This window comes from Haematobia irritans, chromosome 1 (genome assembly GCF_050003625.1).
Source record: "Haematobia irritans isolate KBUSLIRL chromosome 1, ASM5000362v1, whole genome shotgun sequence".
NCBI classification, from domain to species: Eukaryota; Metazoa; Arthropoda; class Insecta; order Diptera; family Muscidae; genus Haematobia; species Haematobia irritans.
In genome coordinates, this window is record NC_134397.1 from 231280596 (window position 1) to 231300754 (window position 20159).

General features: G+C 34.6%; 4 protein-coding genes and 1 long non-coding RNA gene across 5 annotated transcripts; 3 read left to right on the plus strand and 2 right to left on the minus strand.

The window, feature by feature from the left end:
- Positions 1 to 4742: 4742 nt before the first annotated feature.
- On the plus strand, positions 4743 to 5592 carry LOC142223459 (protein TsetseEP-like). The gene is made up of 2 exons (XM_075293378.1): positions 4743 to 5185; positions 5244 to 5592. Exons 1-2 carry the CDS (start codon positions 4814 to 4816, stop codon positions 5478 to 5480), a joined length of 609 nt encoding a protein of 202 aa, XP_075149493.1. The 5' UTR covers positions 4743 to 4813; the 3' UTR covers positions 5481 to 5592.
- Positions 5593 to 7600: 2008 nt separating this feature from the next.
- LOC142219528 (uncharacterized) lies at positions 7601 to 8424 on the minus strand. Its single transcript, XR_012717618.1, has 2 exons — positions 8128 to 8424; positions 7601 to 8034 (listed from the first exon to the last, which is right to left on the minus strand). It is a non-coding gene; the product is annotated as an uncharacterized LOC142219528 (long non-coding RNA).
- A 1417-nt stretch (positions 8425 to 9841) lies between these two features.
- LOC142223554 (uncharacterized) lies at positions 9842 to 11999 on the plus strand. Its single transcript, XM_075293466.1, has 2 exons — positions 9842 to 10279; positions 11554 to 11999. The coding sequence occupies exons 1-2, from the start codon at positions 9920 to 9922 to the stop codon at positions 11842 to 11844; spliced, it is 651 nt and encodes a 216-aa protein (XP_075149581.1). The 5' UTR covers positions 9842 to 9919; the 3' UTR covers positions 11845 to 11999.
- A 5257-nt stretch (positions 12000 to 17256) lies between these two features.
- Positions 17257 to 17876, minus strand: LOC142219529 (uncharacterized). The gene is made up of 2 exons (XM_075288477.1): positions 17558 to 17876; positions 17257 to 17490 (listed from the first exon to the last, which is right to left on the minus strand). Exons 1-2 carry the CDS (start codon positions 17714 to 17716, stop codon positions 17323 to 17325), a joined length of 327 nt encoding a protein of 108 aa, XP_075144592.1. The 5' UTR covers positions 17717 to 17876; the 3' UTR covers positions 17257 to 17322.
- A 561-nt stretch (positions 17877 to 18437) lies between these two features.
- Positions 18438 to 19529, plus strand: LOC142219531 (uncharacterized). The gene is made up of 2 exons (XM_075288478.1): positions 18438 to 18825; positions 18905 to 19529. Exons 1-2 carry the CDS (start codon positions 18442 to 18444, stop codon positions 19379 to 19381), a joined length of 861 nt encoding a protein of 286 aa, XP_075144593.1. The 5' UTR covers positions 18438 to 18441; the 3' UTR covers positions 19382 to 19529.
- The last annotated feature ends 630 nt before the right edge of the window (positions 19530 to 20159 follow it).

The window sequence follows — 20159 nt, forward strand, 5'->3', positions numbered from 1 at the left end:
TATAAAATCTCCAAATCGCGACGGCGACTCAAACTGTAGTGAAAAACTCAAATACATCAAACTCGCGTGTTACCTTCAAAACGTTGTTTCGTTTTTTGTTGTCTCGTATTATAAGCTTGTATTGTATACATATGAGAGTAACTCTATGTTGTGGCTCTCTCAGGCTAGGAGAAAACCAGTATTTTTGAAATATTAAGTAAAATGTCATTAATTTTATGAAACCGTCTCTATATGTTATTAAAAGATTCATAATTTCATAACAAGTATTTATGAAAACAATATATTATGTAAGTGTACACATTTTTTATGAAAAAGTCCATAAATTTATAAAAATGTACAAATTTATGTACAAATTCGGAATTTATTTGTTTGTGTGTACGGAGTTCATAACAATAAAATTTTGGGATAAGAAATATTTTCTCTTTTAAAAGACGAGAAGATTCCAAAACAACTGTGCCCAAACACACAAGTTTTCCTCAAACCACTCAAATGCTCTCACTGGACACAATCTTTTCAAAATCATGTGTATTATGCTATGGTATGCCACTGACTCGTTTTCCTCTTTCCTTTTTCCAAAAATTTTCAATTCGTCAGGTGACTTTCAACGGATCATAAAAATGTCAAAAAAATATTGTTGACATTTTGTTTTTTTTTTTTTTTTACATCTTGTTGTAATTACCGTCTAAAATTTAAATGATAATTTGAAATTCGAAAATAGCAAATACAATGGGAAAATGCTTATATATTGCCGGGTAAATTGTAAAAATTTTGGAACAGCATAGAGCTCTTGAAGGAAACATGGCTTCAAAAGAGGATATAGAAGCCAAAAAAGATGAAGATATGAGACAGTTAATTGGAGAAGAGGAGGGTGGTACAGTCCACAATCTACGAGGTGGAGAACATTTGCGTAACCTCATGTAGAAGGTTGATTTTCAAATCAGGTAGAAGAAACATGCAGAGCTAGTGACGATCCCATTTGCATTAATTGCTTGTAACAGTTGACTGATAAGTTCCCGGTCTAACAAAGAAAAACACATTTTTTGGCAAAATTCGTTTTTATTATTCAACATAGTTCCCTTCAAGAGCGATACAACGATTATAACGACCTTCCAATTTTTTGATACCATTTTGGTAGTACTCCTTCGGTTTTGCCTCAAAATAGGCCTCAGTTTCGGCGATCACCTCTTCATTGCAGCAAAAATTTTTTCCCTGCGAGCAACCTTTTGAGGTATGAGAACAAGAAAAAGTCGCTGAGGGCCAGATCTGGAGAATACGGTGGGTGGGGAAGCAATTCGAAGCCCAATTCATGAATTTTTGCTATCGTTCTCAATGACTTGTGGCACGGTGCGTTGTCTTGGTGGAACAACACTTTTTCCTTCTTCATATGGGGCCGTTTTGCCGCGATTTCGACCTTCAAACGCTCCAATAACGCCATATAATAGTCACTGTTGATGGTTTTTCCCTTCTCAAGATAATCGATAAAAATTATTCCATGCGCATCCCAAAAAACAGAGGCCATTACTTTGCCAGCGGACTTTTGAGTCTTTCCACGCTTCGGAGACGGTTCACCGGTCGCTGTCCACTCAGCCGACTGTCGATTGGACTCAGGATTGTAGTGATGGAGCCATGTTTCATCCATTGTCACATATCGACGGAAAAACTCGGGTGTATTACTAGTTATAATTATAAGTCCGCTATTTGTTATAATTATAAGTCAGCTATTTGTTGTTAGATTTTGTTAAGTACGGGCTTATTTTCTTTGTAAAAATTTCAGCTATACGCAAAAAACCAAAATTGTTAGCATCGTGTTTTATATTTTATATTAATATTTATATGTTTTTTTCTGCCACATTTTTACTAAAAAAACGCCGTTTTTTAACTTTTTTAAGCCGCCAACATCCAAACTACTTACCCGATTTGAAAATTTTCTGAGAATGAGTTGTAGACGGCTCAATTTTCTTTAATTTGAGTAGCACTAGGGTCAAATAGTTCAAAGAAGACGAAAGATATGCTCAAAATTGTAAGTGTACCTCCAAAAATTACAAAAAAGTTCAAAAATTTGTATCTCGAAAACCAATCGACAGAACATTTTTTAAAGCTCATTTTCGTGTTTAGTAGGTCAAAATCAGTGGGAAAAAGTATGCTAGAAAAAAATAACAGAGAAAATTTTGTTATTTGTGACCTAGTGTTATAATTCGGTTTTTATAGCGGTAGATGCGTTTTACATAAAATCCAATAAAATATTTTTATTTGTTTATTTATTATACCCTCCACCATAGGATGGGGGTATATTAACTTTGTCATTCCGTTTGTAACACATCGAAATATTGCTCTAAGACCCCATTAAGTATATATATTCTGGGTCGTAATGAAATTCTGAGTCGATCTGAGCATGTCCGTCCGTCCGTCTGTTGAAATTACGCTAACTTCCGCACGAAATAAGCTATCGACTTGAAACTTGGCACAAGTACTTGTTATCGATGTAGGTCGGATGGTATTGCAAATGGGCCATATCGGTCTACTTTTACGTATAGCCCCCATATAAACGTTCCCCTAAATTTGGCTTGCGATTGCTCTAAGAGAAGCAAAATTCATCCGATCCGGCTGAAATTTGGTACATGGTGTTAGTATATGGTCTCTAATGACCATGCAAAAATTGGTCCACATCGGTCCATAATTATATATAGCCCCCATATAAAGCGATCACCAGATTTGACCTCCGGAGCCTCTTGGAAGACCGAAATTCATCTGATTCAGTTGAAATGTGGTACGTGGTGTTAATATATGGCCTCAAACACCCATGCAAAAATTGGTCGAAATCGGTCCATAATTATATATAGGCCCCATATAAACCGATCCCCAGATTTGACCTCCGGAGCCCCTTGGAAGAGCAGAATTCATACGATTCAATTGAAATGTGGTACGTGGTGTTAATAAAGGGTGATTTGTTAAGAGCTTGATAACTTTTTTTTTTAAAAAAACGCATAAAATTTGCAAAATCTCATCGGTTCTTTATTTGAAACGTTAGATTGGTCCATGACATTTACTTTTTGAAGATAATTTCATTTAAATGTTGACCGCGGCTGCGTCTTAGGTGGTCCATTCGGAAAGTCCAATTTTGGGCAACTTTTTCGAGCATTTCGGCCGGAATAGCCCGAATTTCTTCGGAAATGTTGTCTTCCAAAGCTGGAATAGTTGCTGGCTTATTTCTGTAGACTTTAGACTTGACGTAGCCCCACAAAAAATAGTCTAAAGGCGTCAAATCGCATGATCTTGGTGGCCAACTTACCGGTCCATTTCTTGAGATGAATTGTTCTCCGAAGTTTTCCCTCAAAATGGCCATAGAATCGCGAGCTGTGTGGCATGTAGCGCCATCTTGTTGAAACCACATGTCAACCAAGTTCAGTTCTTCCATTTTTGGCAACAAAAAGTTTGTTAGCATCGAACGATAGCGATCGCCATTCACCGTAACGTTGCGTCCAACAGCATCTTTGAAAAAATACGGTCCAATGATTCCACCAGCGTACAAACCACACCAAACAGTGCATTTTTCGGGATGCATGGGCAGTTCTTGAACGGCTTCTGGTTGCTCTTCACTCCAAATGCGGCAATTTTGCTTATTTACGTAGCCATTCAACCAGAAATGGGCCTCATCGCTGAACAAAATTTGTCGATAAAAAAGCGGATTTTCTGCCACTGATTTTGGTAATAAAATTCAATGATTTCCAAGCGTTGCTCGTTAGTAAGTCTATTCATGATGAAATGTCAAAGCATACTGAGCATCTTTCTCTTTGACACCATGTCTGAAATCCCACGTGATCTGTCAAATACTAATGCATGAAAATCCTAACCTCAAAAGAATCACCCTTTATATGGCCTCAAACACCCATGCAGGAATTGGTTCATATCAGTCCATAATTATATATAGCCCCCATAAAAACCCATCCCCAGATTTGACCTCTGGTGCCTTTTGGAGAAGCAAAATTCATCCGATCTGGTTGAAATTTGGTACGTGGTAGTAGTATATGATATTTAACAACCATGCCAAAAGTGGTCCATATCAGTCCTTAATCATATATAGCCCCCATATAAACCGATCCCGAGATTTGGTTTTGGAGCCTTTTGGAGAAGCAAATTTCATCCGAGTCAGTTGAAATTTAGTACATTGTGCTAGTATATGGCCGTTAACAACCATGCCTAACTAAGTCCATATATGGACTGAGACAATGTTAATAAGTTTTACGATAACTTGCCATTTGGCTAATGTTACCACACCCCAAGTAATTCTTTAGTAGAACTTTCTGCGCAATCCATGGTGGTGGGTACATAACATTCGGCTTGGTCGAATTTATGGCCGGATATACTTGTTTGATTTATCTTAAGGTTGAGTAAACGTCTCCAATATGTTAAAACGTTCAATATGTTGTACAGAATAGTACTATTAGTACTATGTTACCAGATGTTTAATTAGATTTTGTTGAAACTCACTATCTGATAGAAAAATATATAAATATACTTTTGAGTTTTTCTGTACAAGTAGGTGGTACTATATTTGAAATAATTAAATTTGACACATATTTATTTAATATGACTTATTTTCAAGTAGGTCCTCGAAAATATCTAATTATTATGGGAACAATTTTAATTGCTCACTCCTACGTCTAAGTGGAGAAAAGATAAGGTGATGCCCTTCAAATAATTTCTGGAAAAGCCATTCCCTATAAAATCTATGTGGGGCATGATTAGATTTGTCAGTATCTCTTGATAGTCTACCAGTCTTTGGTCATCATCCACAAATCACCTTCAAATCAAAATGTTGGTAATTAGCTTCATTGTCTTGGCTGTAGTTTCGCAAGGAGTTTTCTCGCGCACAGTTGTGCCAGAAGTTCCCCAAGAAATCGTTGATCTTATGGAACAAGTTAACGAGGATATGCTAGCAAATCCCGATCGTGCCCAGGAATGTTTCAATGTCTATTCGGCAGGAATAACGGCTGCTAATGAAAAATACGAATTTGAGTTTGCCAAATGTGCCGATGATGCCGCATCATCCCTTGAAAGACTTGAAGCTGAAGTAGCTAGTGATCGCGAAAATGTTCGTTATGAAGGTGAAAGTATCTGTGCTGCTTTCACAGAATGTGCCGCCAAGGACTCATCCTCTGACTTTTTTGAGTGTTATCTTGAAGCGGTAAGATTGCATGTAGGCTTGATTATGTATACTCCATTGATATTCTATTCAATTTTAGGCTGGTGATACCCTGACCAAATCTTTGGATATGCAAACTCTTTCGAAAACTAAAATGCAATACGTCAATTTGAGATATCAAACCATTGAATACGATAAGAAACATTGTGCTGATGAAAGTGCCAATGCCTACGTCAAGGAATCAACTACTCTCTACTCACAATTGGATCAATGCTTGAAAACTGGTGTAGTAGTAACTCCAGAAACTCCCAATCCCACAGTAGGTGACTACGAATAATTGAAAAACACTGATCAATTGGAACAATGCTTGAAACTGGCGCGGTAGTAACTTCAAAACCCGCCAATCCCACAGAAATCTATTAAATAAAGAGCAAACAAAAAATTTCAAATTATGTGTTTTGTTGTATAAACCGTAGTTTGGTAAAAAGTAGGCTTTTTGTGCTTCTTGTTCGATATCATGAGAAATCTGTTTGATTTTTTTCAATGGACCACGCCTTACGCTTGGTATAATATTCCTCTCAGATACTTGTAACATGGTTTTCTCGGCGACTGAGGTAAGTTGAGTGGCCTCTAGGGTCTCCGTAAAGTTGTATTAAACCTCAGATGAAGAAGGAATTCGATTCGTAGATAATCGGCATGTTGTAGGTTAGGGTTAGGTTAGGTTAGGTGGCAGCCCGATGTATCAGGCTCACTTAGACTATTCAGTCCATTGTGATACCACATTGGTGAACTTCTCTCTTATCACTGAGTGCTGCCCGATTCCATGTTAAGCTCAATGAGAAGGGACCTCCTTTTTATAGCCGAGTCCGAACGGCGTTCCACCTTGCAGTGAAACCACTTATAGAAGCTTTGAAACCCTCAGAAATGTCACCAGCATTACTGAGGTGGGATAATCCACCGCTGGAAAACTTTTTTGGTGTTCGATCGAATCAGGAATCGAACCCACGACCTTGTGTATGCAAGGCGGGCATGCTAACCATTGCACCACGGTGGCTTGTTGCATGTTGTAAGTACTACGATTCTTCTTCGGCTGCTTAATGATCAGTATTTCACAGAGAGATTGTATTCGTTGAATAATGCGGATCCTTGTTGATCGTTGGTTGTTGAGAATTTGGTTCGTTGATGATTGGTGGTTGATGAGAATGCAGGCTTATAGAGATTCGGTAATTGATGAGAAATTCGGTTCATTGATGATCAGTCGTGATGAAATCGTCGGTTCATCGATGTTCGGTAGTTGTTTAGAAGTTCGGTTCGTATATAATCGGTAGTGGAGATGATCATCGGTTCTTTGATGCTCGGTGGAGGAGAATGTCGGTCCGTCGATGATCGGTAGATAGTGAGCATAGGAGCCACCGTGGTGCAATGGTTAGCATGCCCGCCTTGCATACACAAGGTCGTGGGTTCGATTCCTGCTTCGACCGAACACCAAAAAGTTTTTCAGCGGTGGATTATCCCACCTCAGTAATGCTGGTGACATTTCTGAGGGTTTCAAAGCTTCTGTATGTGGTTTCACTGCAATGTGGAACGCCGTTCGGACTCGGCTATAAAAAGGAGGTCCCTTGTCATTGAGCTTAACATGGAATCGGGCAGCACTCAGTGATAAGAGAGAAGTTCACTAATGTGGTGTCACAATGGACTGAATAGTCTAAGTGAGACTGATACATCGGGCTGCCACCTAACCTAACCTAACCTAATGAGCAATTCGTTTCTTTGATGTTCGGTAGTGGATGAAAACGTTGATTCTCTTAGGTCTCTGTGGTGAAATAGTAGGCCGGAAGGTCACCGTGGGTGAACAGTGTTCACGAAGGTCTCTGTGGTTAAATAGTAGGCCCCAAGGTCTCTGTTGTGCAGCAGTAGACCCGAAGGTTTCTGTGGTGCAACAATAGACCCGAAGGTTTCTGTGGGGGAACAGTTGACCCGAAGGTTTCTGTGGGGGAAAAGTAGACCCCAAGGTTTCTTTGGTGGAACAGTGGGTGCAAAGTACTCTGTGGTGGAGCGGTAGGCCCCAAGGTCTCTATAGTGGAAGAGTAGGCCCGAAGGTTTCTGTGGTGGAACAGAAGGCCCGAAGGTCTCTGTGGAGGAACAGTAAGCCCGAAAGGTATATGTGGGGCAACAGTGGACCCGAAGGTCTCTTTTGGGGGTATATAATGATAACTTGTATCACGTTACACAGAGAATACAGATAGGTTGTGACAACCGAATTTATTGCCAACCTCCTTTTGGCAGTTGCAGCTACTATCAGTTGGCAGTTGTGTCACCCGACTTATTCGGTCGACACAACTAATACAACATATGGTGTTGGTTGGGTCTGCCGACGCATCGGTTGTGGTTACCATCATCATTCGGTTGTGTTGCCCAACCTTAATAATACTCATGACCGAATTAAAAATAAATTCCTTCTCTATTAAATATTATATTTATTTATTTAAGTATGTATATGTATATTGGTATAAATAAATAAAAATACAATGTATTTGATATCAAAAGATGAAAATTGCATTTAAAAATGTTTAGCGATTAAGTTAAATTTTCCATATCACAATATATAACATCACCAATTTAGACGATACGGTGAAAATCTGTATTATCGGAACTGTAGCAAGATCATGTTGATGCTTGATAAATCTTAACCGAGAAAGATTGGCTCAAATGGTGTTTGTTTTGGGCGGTAGGGAATAAATTTTACACTTAAACATTTAAGAAAATGGTATGATCACATCATAGACTGGACGATGCTAAGGATAAATAGCTGTAGAAACTGCATCACTTGGTATATAAAACTGGTAATCCGCAGTACAATGGGCCCATGGTATACAAATGTAGCCGATTTCCTATGCAAAGATATTTACCAATTAAACATATTGAAGTGGAAATTGGGGTATATCCCAATCCGTTTTCGGGCATATAAAATAATCAGGACCTACATGATGTTTCCAATCTTTAAGGTTTTTGTATGTAGCATCGTGGAGGTTTATTTCCCATCGCTTTCACTTCTCACGCTATCTTGACCTGATTTCCCTGAATATTTGACTTCTTGCCCATTGAGAAAGTACATTTCTATCTCTCAGTTCTTCAGAAAATTTATTGTTATATTTCTGACGTTTCAATATGGAATTATTAAAAATACGTATTCTTTCGACATTAAATAATTATTTAAATAGAAATGACATCCGAAAAATAATTTAAAAGACATTCGGTTGTGAAAACCATCCGTAAGTGGTGATTTCTAAGTGACAGTTACGACAATTAATTACGGCAGGTTGTGTGATCCGAATTCAAGCAAATTTTTTTAAAATAGAGATATTTAGTTCCTACAACTGTTTGTCTTCTATCACAAACGAAAATCTCTTGAAATAGTCGAATCATGGTAGTAGAGACAAGCATGTGATTGCAAATATAGAAGATCTATTGGGATAATTGATATTTAATTATAAATGTAGATATTTCATTGCTTCAACCGATTTCCAACCTATCTCTTCTCTGTGTGTACAAACCATTGCTCAAGGTACGGGCACAATAAAAATAAATCCAAGCACAGGGTAGAATACCCTCCTAGACAATTGGTAGGCGAACATATGTTTACATGTATTTTTATTGGAAGCCGGAAGTACCTGAAAGAATACCGTGATGACTAGCGGCTTCCCGCCAAATTAAAATATATTCCGATTATTAGGGGGAAATGCTTTAACTCACTAACAGGCATTGTTACCGTCTGGTTCTTTTATCTTCAAACAATAAAACGAATAATAAACTATTTCATGTTCTTATTCCTCTCCGTATCTGAATATATAGCCGCGGTGTGTATGTGCTCAAAACATGCACCGATATAGTCCATCTTGCAACTTGACGTGCCTCGAGATAAATCACCAAAGTGTTCCAAATTGGTGTTATGTATAATGGAAGCCCTTTATTTCAGACTCACTTAAACTATTCAGTCCATTATGATAGGTTAGTTTATGGGGCAGCCCGATGTATCAGGCTCACTTAGACTATTCAGTCCATTATGGTAGTACCAGTGGTGAAATTCTCTATGTTTTCTTTCTTCATATAACCGAGTCCGAACAGCGTTTCACATTGCTGTCCAGCTGTATACACTCAGAATTAAAGATTGCATTTCTGCACATTTCTATACAAAGGTTATCCTTATCGCTGCCACACTGGATAATCGTTTTTTCTTTCAGTGTATGTATAACCAATATTCTTATATGGTTTCTCAAATGTTTTGGCAATAAACGAAAATCTGCACAAGAAAGATTATCTGTCGAAATCAAACGTAACCGCAATATAATTGAAATTTGTATCGATTGATAAGACGGCACATGGTTTTGGTGATTTTTTCGTGGTATTATCGATTTATACACTATAAATTAAATTAAAACCAACAACAATACGACCGTTTTTAGATAATATGTGATTATTGAATTGTTTCATTTTATTCTGTTAGGTATACTCCTCCATACCCTTTACGTATCTTTATGTTTCCCCATGATATGGCTGGATTTGGAAATGTGTAGCTAAAAACAAAAAAAACTCCAAAAATTCGAAGAAATAATTGTTTTTCCCGGCCAAATGATAAGGAAACGGCTATCGGATTTATTTTCCAAAAAATTTTGGTATAAAATCTATTCTCGCCTGGCCATATTCTTCAGTATTACCGAAAGCAACTAATCGAACATAGGCGTTCCAAATTTTAAGATAATTTTGCAAAGAGAAAAAATGTGGACTATTACCTTCATTGTTTTGGCTGTGGCCTCTCAAGGGGCTTTCTCGTTAAGTGGAATGCCTGCTGTTCAAAGGCAAATGGGTGATGCCATGATCAGAGCTATGGCCAGTCCTGAACGTTCTACTGTCTGTTTCCCCATCTATGCTCAAGGAATAGCTGCAGCCAATGACAAATATGAGTTGGCATATAACACTTGCCTTGACAATGCTGCTAATTCACAAAAACTGGTTGAAAATGAAGTAGCTCCCGATCGTGCAAGTCTCCGTAGCGATGGTGAAGGCATCTGTGCTACTTTCGACAAATGTGCCAATATGGAACTATCAACGGATTTCTTTGAGTGTTATCTCGACGCGGTGAGTATTAATTGTCAAAGGATAGATTTTTTTCGGATTTTACTCTAACGGTTATAGGAGTGAGGCACTCAAAAGTTAATTAAAAATCTGGCAACATTAATTATTATTATTAGGTCCAGAAAATATATTGTAAGGGCATTAAATCGCAGTCATTTGATCGGGCCCGAACTTGAAATAAAATATTCACGGTACTAGCCTCTCAATAACTCCATTGTAACGCGTGTTACACGCAGAAAAGGAATATGATCACCTCAAACATGTTTTAAGAGTAACATGTTATTTTTGGACGGGAAACATGGAATATTTTTATCTCAAAAATTTTGTTTTCTCGACAAACATATAGATGGTTGCCGATATCAGATATATATTTTCGAGAAAATTACATGGTTGCGAAAAACATGTTACATGTTCTCCGTCCAAAAATAACATTTTGCTCTTAACACATGTTTGAGGTGATCATATTCCTTCTCTGTGTGTTCACATGTCATGCAATTCAAGCCCTTGCTTTGCAGGCAAAAAAGGTGCATTTCATCTTACCATTCACAGTTACGTTACGATTCGCACCGTGGTGCAATGGTTAGCATGCCCGCCTTGCATACACAAGGTCGTGGGTTCGATTCCTGCTTCGACCGAACAACAAAAAGTTTTTCAGCGGTGGATTATCCCACCTAAGTAATGCTGGTGACATTTCTGAGGGTTTCAAAGCTTCTCTAAGTGGTTTCACTGCAATGTGGAAAAGGAGGTCCCTTGTCATTGAGCTTAACATGGAATCGGGCAGCACTCAGTGATAAGAGAGAAGTTCACCAATGTGGTATCACAATGGACTGAATAGTCTAAGTGAGCCTGATACATCGGGCTGTACGCTCCAATTATGCCAAACATTTCATAAATCGCAGCAAACTGCGACTTTTTATTGTAGCTTTTGTCATGCTTCTGGCTGATTCACTCCAAATCAAATCTGCTTACTTATTTATATTATGAGCTTCGTCGCTGAAATTATGTTCAGCGATAAAAAAAATGGATCTTGGACCATTTGTAGGCGATTGTAAGGCGATTTATTGAAGACCTTTGTCAGTGAAACATAACACGAAACGTGAGTCAGCTGTTTAAACCAGTGTTGCCAAACAGATAATAGCTAAAATAAATCACCCTTTATAATCTTCGAATATGTTCTTGCTCCAGTCTTTTAGGAAAATCTCTTCACCAAAAAATAATTTAAAGAAAATATTGTTTTTTTTTTTTATATTTTACTAATAATTTGCTTCATTTTGCAGTCTGGATCATCTCTCTCTACTTCTTTGGACATGCAAAGTGTATCTAAGACCAAGTTGCAATATGTCAATTTGAGATATCAAACAATTCAATTCGATAAAGATTCCTGCACTGATGATTGCACCAACATTTATGTCAAGGAATCCACAACTCTTTACTCCCAACTGGAAGAATGTTTGAAGACAGGTGAAGTTGTATCACCTCCAGCACCGGAACCAACTGAAACCACAACTCTTGAACCAGAGATGACTACTACTGCTATTCCAACACCACCTCAACCTGAGCTTTTTTAACATTTGCTGCAATACCGTAAATACAATTCACTGAGGAATGGATAGCTTTTTTTAGCAAATATTATTGAATATTAATAAAACCAAATATTCACAATTTATTGTGGACCAATAAGAAGTGAAAATATAGATAATTAAAAAACAAAAAAAAAACGAAACGTTTCATCTCTGGGTACGATGATTAATTATAGTTTTTTGTTAGGATAGTTTCAAGTTTAGAATATCTCGCTACGAAAACTATATGCCACAGAAGTCTCTACTCCCCATTGAAGTCTGAAAAGTGGTGGGAAGGTATCTTTTATTGCCACACATATTGTACGGAATTGAGGTTTATTCGGGAGCTCCCTTAGGTACGTTTAGTGAGTAAACACTTTTTTTCGGAAACCTTTTTTCGGAAGGTTCAAGTGTGGTTTACTTTTGGGTTTAGTGAACTGCCTGAATTTATCCTGATAATAGGTTGATAGTTTTGCTGCAAGTAGAGGATGGTGATGAGGAATGTGGTAATTCCGAAACGTGCGCCCATCCAACTATCTTGCAGTCTATAGGGCTTTGCCCAAATAAATTTGACAAACATTCTTTCCTCTGTTGGTTAAGCTACACTTGTAGTTTAGTCAATGCATGGTTTTAATCTGAAATCGAAAACAACAACAATAAAATTTCGACAAAATTTTCTATAGAAATAAAATTTAGACAAAATTTTCTATAGAAATAAAATTTAGACAAAATTTTCTATAGAAATAAAATTTAGACAAAATTTTCGATAGAAATAAAATTGGGACAACATTTTCTATAGACATAAAATTTTGAAAAAATATCTATAGACATTTTCTAAATAAATAAAATTTTGACAAAATTTTCTATAGAAATAAAATTTTGACAAAATTTTCTATAAAAATAAAATTTGACACAAAAGTTTCTATAGACATATAATTTAGACAAATTTTCTATGGACATATAATTTCGACAAAATTTTTTGAAAATGTTTTATAGACATAAAATCTTAACAAAGTTTTCTATAGACATAAAATTTTTACAAAACTTTCTATAGAAATACAATTTTGCCAAAGTTTTCTATAGAAATAAAATTTTAACAAAATTTTTGATAGAAATAAAATTTTGATGAAATTTTCGATAGAAATAAAATTTTGACAAAATTTTCTATAGACATACAATTTTGACAAAATTTTCTATAGATATAAAATTTGGACAAAATTTTCTATTAAACTAAAATATGACGCAAAATTTTCTATAGACAAAATTTTCTATAGAAATAAAATTTTGACAAAATTTTCCATAGAAATAAAATTGTGGCAAAATTTTCTAACTAAATAAAATTTTGACAAAATTTTCTATAAAAATAAATTTTTGACAAAATTTGCTATAGACATATAATTTCGACAAAGTTTTCTGAAAATGTTCTATAGACATAAAATCTTAACCAAATTGTCTATAGAAAAAAATTTTTTTGACAAAATTTTCTATAGATATAAAATTTGGACAAAATTTTCTATAAAAATAAAATTTAACACAAAACTTTCGATAGAAATAAAATTTTGACAAAATTTTCTATAGAAATAAAATTTTGACAAAATTTTCTATAGAAATAACATTTTTACAAAATTTTCTATAGACATAAAATTTTTACCAAATTTTCTATAGACATATAATTTCGACAAAATTTTCTGAAAATGTTCTATAGACATAAAATCTTAACCAAATTTTCTATAGAAAAAAAAAAATTGGACAAAATTTTCTATAGACATAAAATTTTGAAAAATTTTCTATAGACATTTTCTAAATAAATAAAATTTTAACAAAATTTTCTATAAAAATAAAATTTGACACAAAATTTTCTATAGACATATAATTTAGACAAAATTTTCGATAGAAATAAAATTTTGACAAAATTTTTAATAGAAATAAAATTTTGACAAAATTTTTAATAGAAATAAAATTTTGACAAAATTTTTTATAGATATAAAATTTTGACAAAATTTTCTATAAAAATAAAATTTTGGCAAAATTTTCCAAATTAATAAAATTTTGGCAAAATTTTCTATAAAAATAAAATTTGACACAAAATTTTCTATAGACATATAATTTAGACAAAATTTTCTATAGAAATAAAATTTTGACAACATTTTCTATAGACATATAATTTCGACAACATTTTCAGAAAATGTTCTATAGATACAAAATCTTAACTAAATTTTCTATAGAAATAAAATGTTGACTATATTTTCTATAGAAATAAATGTTTCTTTAGAAATAAAATTTTGACAAAATTGTGTATAGAAATAAAATTTTGACAAAATTTTTTATAGGAATAAAATTTTGACAAATTTTTCTACAGAAATAAAATTTTGACAAAATTTTCTACAGAAATAAAATTTTGACAAAATTTTCTATAGAAATAAAATATAGACAACATCTTCGATAGAAATAAGATTTTGACAAAATTTTCGATAGAAATAAAATTTTGACAACATTTTCTATAGAAATAAAATTTTGACACAATAGGAATAAAATTTCGACAAACTTAACTAAATTTTCTATTGAAATAATTAATTAAACAAAGAGGATAAAATAAAATGAAAAATATATATAAAACATTTTAAAAGGAAAGTAAAATTGAAAACAGGAAAAATCAATACTTATTTAAAATGACTATGTCATTTTAAATAAGTTTAATGACTATTGAAATGTTCTAAATATAGACATAAAATCTTAACTAAATTTTCTATAGAAATAAAATGTTGACAAAATTTTCTATAGAAATACAATTTTCTTTAGAAATAAAATTTTCTTTAAAAATAAAATTTTCACAAAATTTTCTATAGAAATAAAATTTTTAGAAAATTTTCTATAGAAATAAAATTTTTACAAAATTTTCTTTATAAATTAAATTTTCAGAAAATTTTCTATAGAAATAAAATCTTTACAAAATTTTCAATAAACATAAAATGTTGACAGAATTTTCTATAGGAAAAAAATTTCAACAAAATTTTCTATAGGAATAAAATTTCGACAAAATTTTCTTTAGGAATAAAATTTCGACAAAATTTTTTATAGGAAAAAAAATTCGACAAAATTTTTTATAAGAATAAAATTTCGACAAAATTTTCTATAGAAATAAAATTTTGAAAAAAATTTTTATAGAAATAAAATTTTGACTACATTTTCTATAGAAATAAAATTTTGACACAATTTTCTATAGAAAAACAATTTTGATAAAATTTATTCAATAGGATTATACGCTATGTTTATGAATTGCGTTACAACCACCTTCGACCTTCCAGTTCCGACTGAATACCAAAAAGTTTTTCAGTAGTCGATTGTGCCCCCTCAGTAATGCCGCTGACATTTCTGAGTAATAAAGCGATTTTTGATTGTTAATATTTTTGTTTTAGTTCTCTAATCCCGAAATATAAAAGTCAACTCTCGTATGTTAGGTTAAAGTGGCAGCCCGATTAAGTTTCAGGCTCACTTAGACTATTCAGTCCATTGTGATACGACATTAACTAAAAGTACCTAATTAATGTGGTAAAGTACCTAATTAATGTGGTAATGTTAATGTTAAGTGTGGTGAATATGTAATTATTACTAATTATTTGAAAACAAGTATATACGGCCGTAAGTTCGGCCAGGCCGAATCTTATGTACCCTCCACCATGGATTGCGTAGAAACTTCTACGAAAGACTGTCATCCACAATCGAATTACTTGGGTTGTTGTATCTTAAAACTTCTTAACATCGATTTCTAAATTGTCTAATAAAGGGTGATTCTTTTGAGGTTAGGATTTTCATGCATTAGTATTTGACAGATCACGTGGGATTTCAGACATGGTGTCAAAGAGAAAGATGCTCAGTATGCTTTGACATTTCATCATGAATAGACTTACTAACGAGCCACAACGTCGAATTTTCAGTGAATGGGCCCTAGAAAAGTTGGCAGAAAATCCGCTTTTTTATCGACAAATTTTGTTCAGCGATGAGGCTCATTTCTGGTTGAATGGCTACGTAAATAAGCAAAATTGCCGCATTTGGAGTGAAGAGCAACCAGAAGCCGTTCAAGAACTGCCCATGCATCCCGAAAAATGCACTGTTTGGTGTGGTTTGTACGCTGGTGGAATCATTGGACCGTATTTTTTCAAAGATGCTGTTGGACGCAACGTTACGGTGAATGGCGATCGCTATCGTTCGATACTAACAAACTTTTTGTTGCCAAAAATGGAAGAACTGAACTTGGTTGACATGTGGTTTCAACAAGATGGCGCTACATGCCACACAGCTCGCGATTCTATGGCCATTTTGAGGGAAAACTTCGGAGAACAATTCATCTCAAGAAATGGACCGGTAAGTTGGCCACCAAGATCATGCGATTTGACGCCTTTAGACTATTTTTTGTGGGGCTACGTCAAGTCTAAAGTCTACAGAAATAAGCCAGCAACTATTCCAGCTTTGGAAGACAACATTTCCGAAGAAATTCGGGCTATTCCGGCCGAAATGCTCGAAAAAGTTGCCCAAAATTGGACTTTCCGAATGGACCACCTAAGACGCAGCCGCGGTCAACATTTAAATGAAATTATCTTCAAAAAGTAAATGTCATGGACCAATCTAACGTTTCAAATAAAGAACCGATGAGATTTTGCAAATTTTATGCGTTTTTTTTAAAAAAAAAGTTATCAAGCTCTTAACAAATCACCCTTTATATACGTGGTATATATTAGACAAAAAAGGTATGTGTAGATAAGTCGACCAATAATAACGAATCGATATGGAATTTCTCCACAAGGCACCGGACGTCAAATCTGGGGATCGGTTTATATGGGGGCTATATATATAATTATGGACTGACATGAACCAATTCATGCATGGTTGTTGGATACCATATACTAACATCACGTACCAAATTTCAACCGAATTCGATGAATTTTGCTCTTCCAAGGGGCTCCGGAGGTCAAATCTGGCGATCGGTTTATATGGAGCTATATATAATTATGCACCGATGTGGACCAATTTTTGCATGGTCATTAGAGACCATATACTAACACCATGTACCAAATTTCAGCCGAATCGGATGAAATTTTCTTCTCTTTGAGGCTCCGCAAGCCAAATCTGGGGATCGGTTTATATGGGGGCTATATATAATTATGGACCGATGTGAACCAATTTTTGCATGGTTGTTAGAGACCATATATCAACACCATGTACCAAATTTCAGCCGGATCGGATGAAATTTGCTTCTCTTTTAGGCTCCGCAAGACGGACGGACATGCTCAGATCGACTCAGAATTTCACCACGACCCAGAATATATATACTTTATGGGGTCTTAGAGCAATATTTCGATGTGTTACAAACGGAATGACAAAGTTAATATACCCCCCATCCTATGGTGGAGGGTATAACAAAAATGAAACTAAAAAAATATTTTATTGAAAAAAAAAATGTAAAAGAAAATTTGTTGTCATCATATATCCTTAATCTCCCTGAATATCTCCATGTGCATCCCTTGGTATCATATAAGGCACATCCGCTAATGCATTTGACAATCGGGAAATTGTATTACCATCAATGACACGGGAACTTAACCGTTTTATAGTTGACATGGCTTCCAAAATATTGGTAGATATTGAAGATTCTTCATACTAGAAAAAACCAACAGAAGAGTTATTTATGTTTATGTCCTCAAAAAAAAAAAAAAAAGAATCTTACCATCATAAAAATAAACTGACCCAATAAGAATACCAAGAAAAGAAGTATGGAAAATTTACACATCTGCATTACTAAACCGAAAAGTCCATGCCATAAAATCGTAATTATTAATTGAATGAAGAAATTTATTAATTGACATAAACAATAGAGTAAAGCCATTCTGGGCTAACTGGTTAGCTTGAGCTTCTGGAGTTTGGTTTTGGTCTTTAAAATTTGCACGTATCTATGAATACATTTTTAAATCTCTTAGGTTTTTGTTGACTTTTTGTTTGAAATGTATTTGATTTTGACAGATATTTCATGTACACTGAGAATAGTACCTATCAGCTCACGAGCTGAATAGAAATTTTTCGAAAAAAAATCTCATATCAGGAATCTTTGAGGAGACAACTTACGAATAAAAGTCGTTAGTCTAAAATTTTTTTTCGGCAAAAATAATTGTGGTATGAGGATTTTGTTATTATAACCAAAAAAAAAAAACGCTTCGACCCATCCTAGTGCTATGTGAACACAATTCCAATGAATCATAAATATTCAAATAACTTTTTTGATAAAATGGAACTTTTTCCTTGTATCTCACATATACAGCTATTAAGTATAAATTTAACAATTTGCGTAAGTACGCTGCCATAATTTTCGACTAAAATCACAGAACCCTAAATCATAAAGATAAGAAAAACGCTTAGACTCTTTGGAGCAATATTAAATTTCCCCAAATAATTGGTATTTCAATATGTAGCCACGAATATGGTATTAAAGTAAATTCTTATCAATCGGAGATTTTTACGTACAGAAAAATGAAAACAAAAACACTCAATAGTTCAATTAAAAAATAATATGACGGTTAGGGTTTTTAATAGCCATTCGAGGGTTCGCAAATAGGAATGTCTACATTGTCGATAATTTCACTCACTATTGTGACCATATTACAGTCGGCAGTTTTCGGAAACTATGCCCCCCAATCTTATGGATTTAATAAACTGTCATCACCAACCAATTTGTATCTGAAAAATAATTTCGTTGATCCAACACTGCCTTCGATATGTTTTAGTTTCTATATTCCAAGAGTTAATGAAGCAACTCAAACATATGAGACGGAATATGCTAAGTGTTTATTTGCAGCAGCGAATGATGCAGAAACCATAGAAAATGAAATGATGGAAGATCGGGCCCAAATGCTGCAACGTGGTGAAGATATATGCTTCTCATATCGGAATTGTTCCATGATGTTAACATCGGTGGATTTTTTTGATTGTTATCATGATGCAGTAAGTTCGAAAAGTAGAAAAGAAAAATCTATAAAATTATAATAACCAATTATGAACTATTAAATCTTTTGTTTTATAGGCAGGAAAATCCTTGCCAACTTCATATAATATGCGTCACCAATCTATTACTGGCCTGACATATATAGCCAAGAGACAAGAAATCGTATTTCGCGATCAAAGATCATGTACAGAGAAATGCACACAAACCTATAGGGAAGTAACATTGGAGTTATATTCAAAATTGGAAGCCTGTTTGGCAGGAGAATATCTACCACCCGCTTTTGAAACGACTACAACGCAAATTAGTTCCACAGTAACAGAAGAGATAACTCCAACCGAAACAACATCAAGTGCAACCGATGAAACAACACAAACTCCAACCGAAACAACAAAAGCTGAACCTCCTGTACCACCAACATTGAATCCTCCCACTAGTGCTATAACGAATCCTACACCTGGGCATCCTGAAGAGGAAACTACACCACCTGCACCACCAACTCCTCCAATTGCAACTACGACTGTTAGTAATCAAACACCTCCAAATCATAAACATTGATGCGGAAAAATAAGAAAACGAAGCTGTTAAATTTAATTAAGTTATAATTAATTGCGTTCTATTGGGTTATCACATAAGTTCGTAGAGGCACAGAGTGATTTATGCGATCTAACAACATTCAATAAAAAAATAAACACCCAGCAAAAAAGTGCTTAGTTTGGATCCTCAATTTGGGATCCGGAAGTAGTGTAAACTTGGATCATCTCCAATGAATTTTACATGGGCTTATCATATGACGGAAGTACTTCATTTTTGGATCCTTTGCATTGCTTTGGAGGTTGTGCCTTGGAAGTTCATTTGGATGAAAAAAAATAAACAAATATATACGGTAGCAAGTTCGGCCGGGCCGAATCTTATATACACACCACCATGAATCACATATAATAGTTTCCTTTCAAAATTTCAGGGGGGTTTGATGACAGATATTTTCCCAAGCAGATTAGTTCAACCAGTACGCTTCCCACAGATAAATGTAAAGATTTTACTTATGAAGACTAGATCAGATTCGGAATTTATAAGAACCATTTTTTTTTTTGAGTTTTAGAGGAATCATTTTCATCTCTTGTAAGAGCATGAAAATGATGAAATAACGCCTTTATTTGAAATCTAAAATCTGTGAATTTTCATCCCAATTATTTAAATGACTACGAGAAGTAAAATTTGGAAATGTTGCATTCAGTTTCAAGCAATTTTCATGATCAGTGCGCCTTCTATACCCTCAATAACATACGTGAAATCGGTCTATATGGAGGCCTTACCAAATGGACCGTTAACTAAA

Excerpts from the sequence above, each read along its gene's own strand:
- LOC142223459 (XM_075293378.1), top strand. The coding sequence starts at position 4,814 with ATGTTGGTAATTAGCTTCATTGTCTTGGCTGTAGTTTCGCAAGGAGTT. Across the intron at positions 5,186-5,243 it reads TTGAGTGTTATCTTGAAGCG|GCTGGTGATACCCTGACCAA; the intron begins GTAAGATTGCAT and ends ATTCAATTTTAG.
- LOC142219529 (XM_075288477.1), bottom strand. The coding sequence starts at position 17,716 with ATGGCTTTACTCTATTGTTTATGTCAATTAATAAATTTCTTCATTCAA. Across the intron at positions 17,491-17,557 it reads GTCAGTTTATTTTTATGATG|TATGAAGAATCTTCAATATC; the intron begins GTAAGATTCTTT and ends GGTTTTTTCTAG.
- LOC142223554 (XM_075293466.1), top strand. The coding sequence starts at position 9,920 with ATGTGGACTATTACCTTCATTGTTTTGGCTGTGGCCTCTCAAGGGGCT. Across the intron at positions 10,280-11,553 it reads TTGAGTGTTATCTCGACGCG|TCTGGATCATCTCTCTCTAC; the intron begins GTGAGTATTAAT and ends TTCATTTTGCAG.
- LOC142219531 (XM_075288478.1), top strand. The coding sequence starts at position 18,442 with ATGTCTACATTGTCGATAATTTCACTCACTATTGTGACCATATTACAG. Across the intron at positions 18,826-18,904 it reads TTGATTGTTATCATGATGCA|GCAGGAAAATCCTTGCCAAC; the intron begins GTAAGTTCGAAA and ends TTTGTTTTATAG.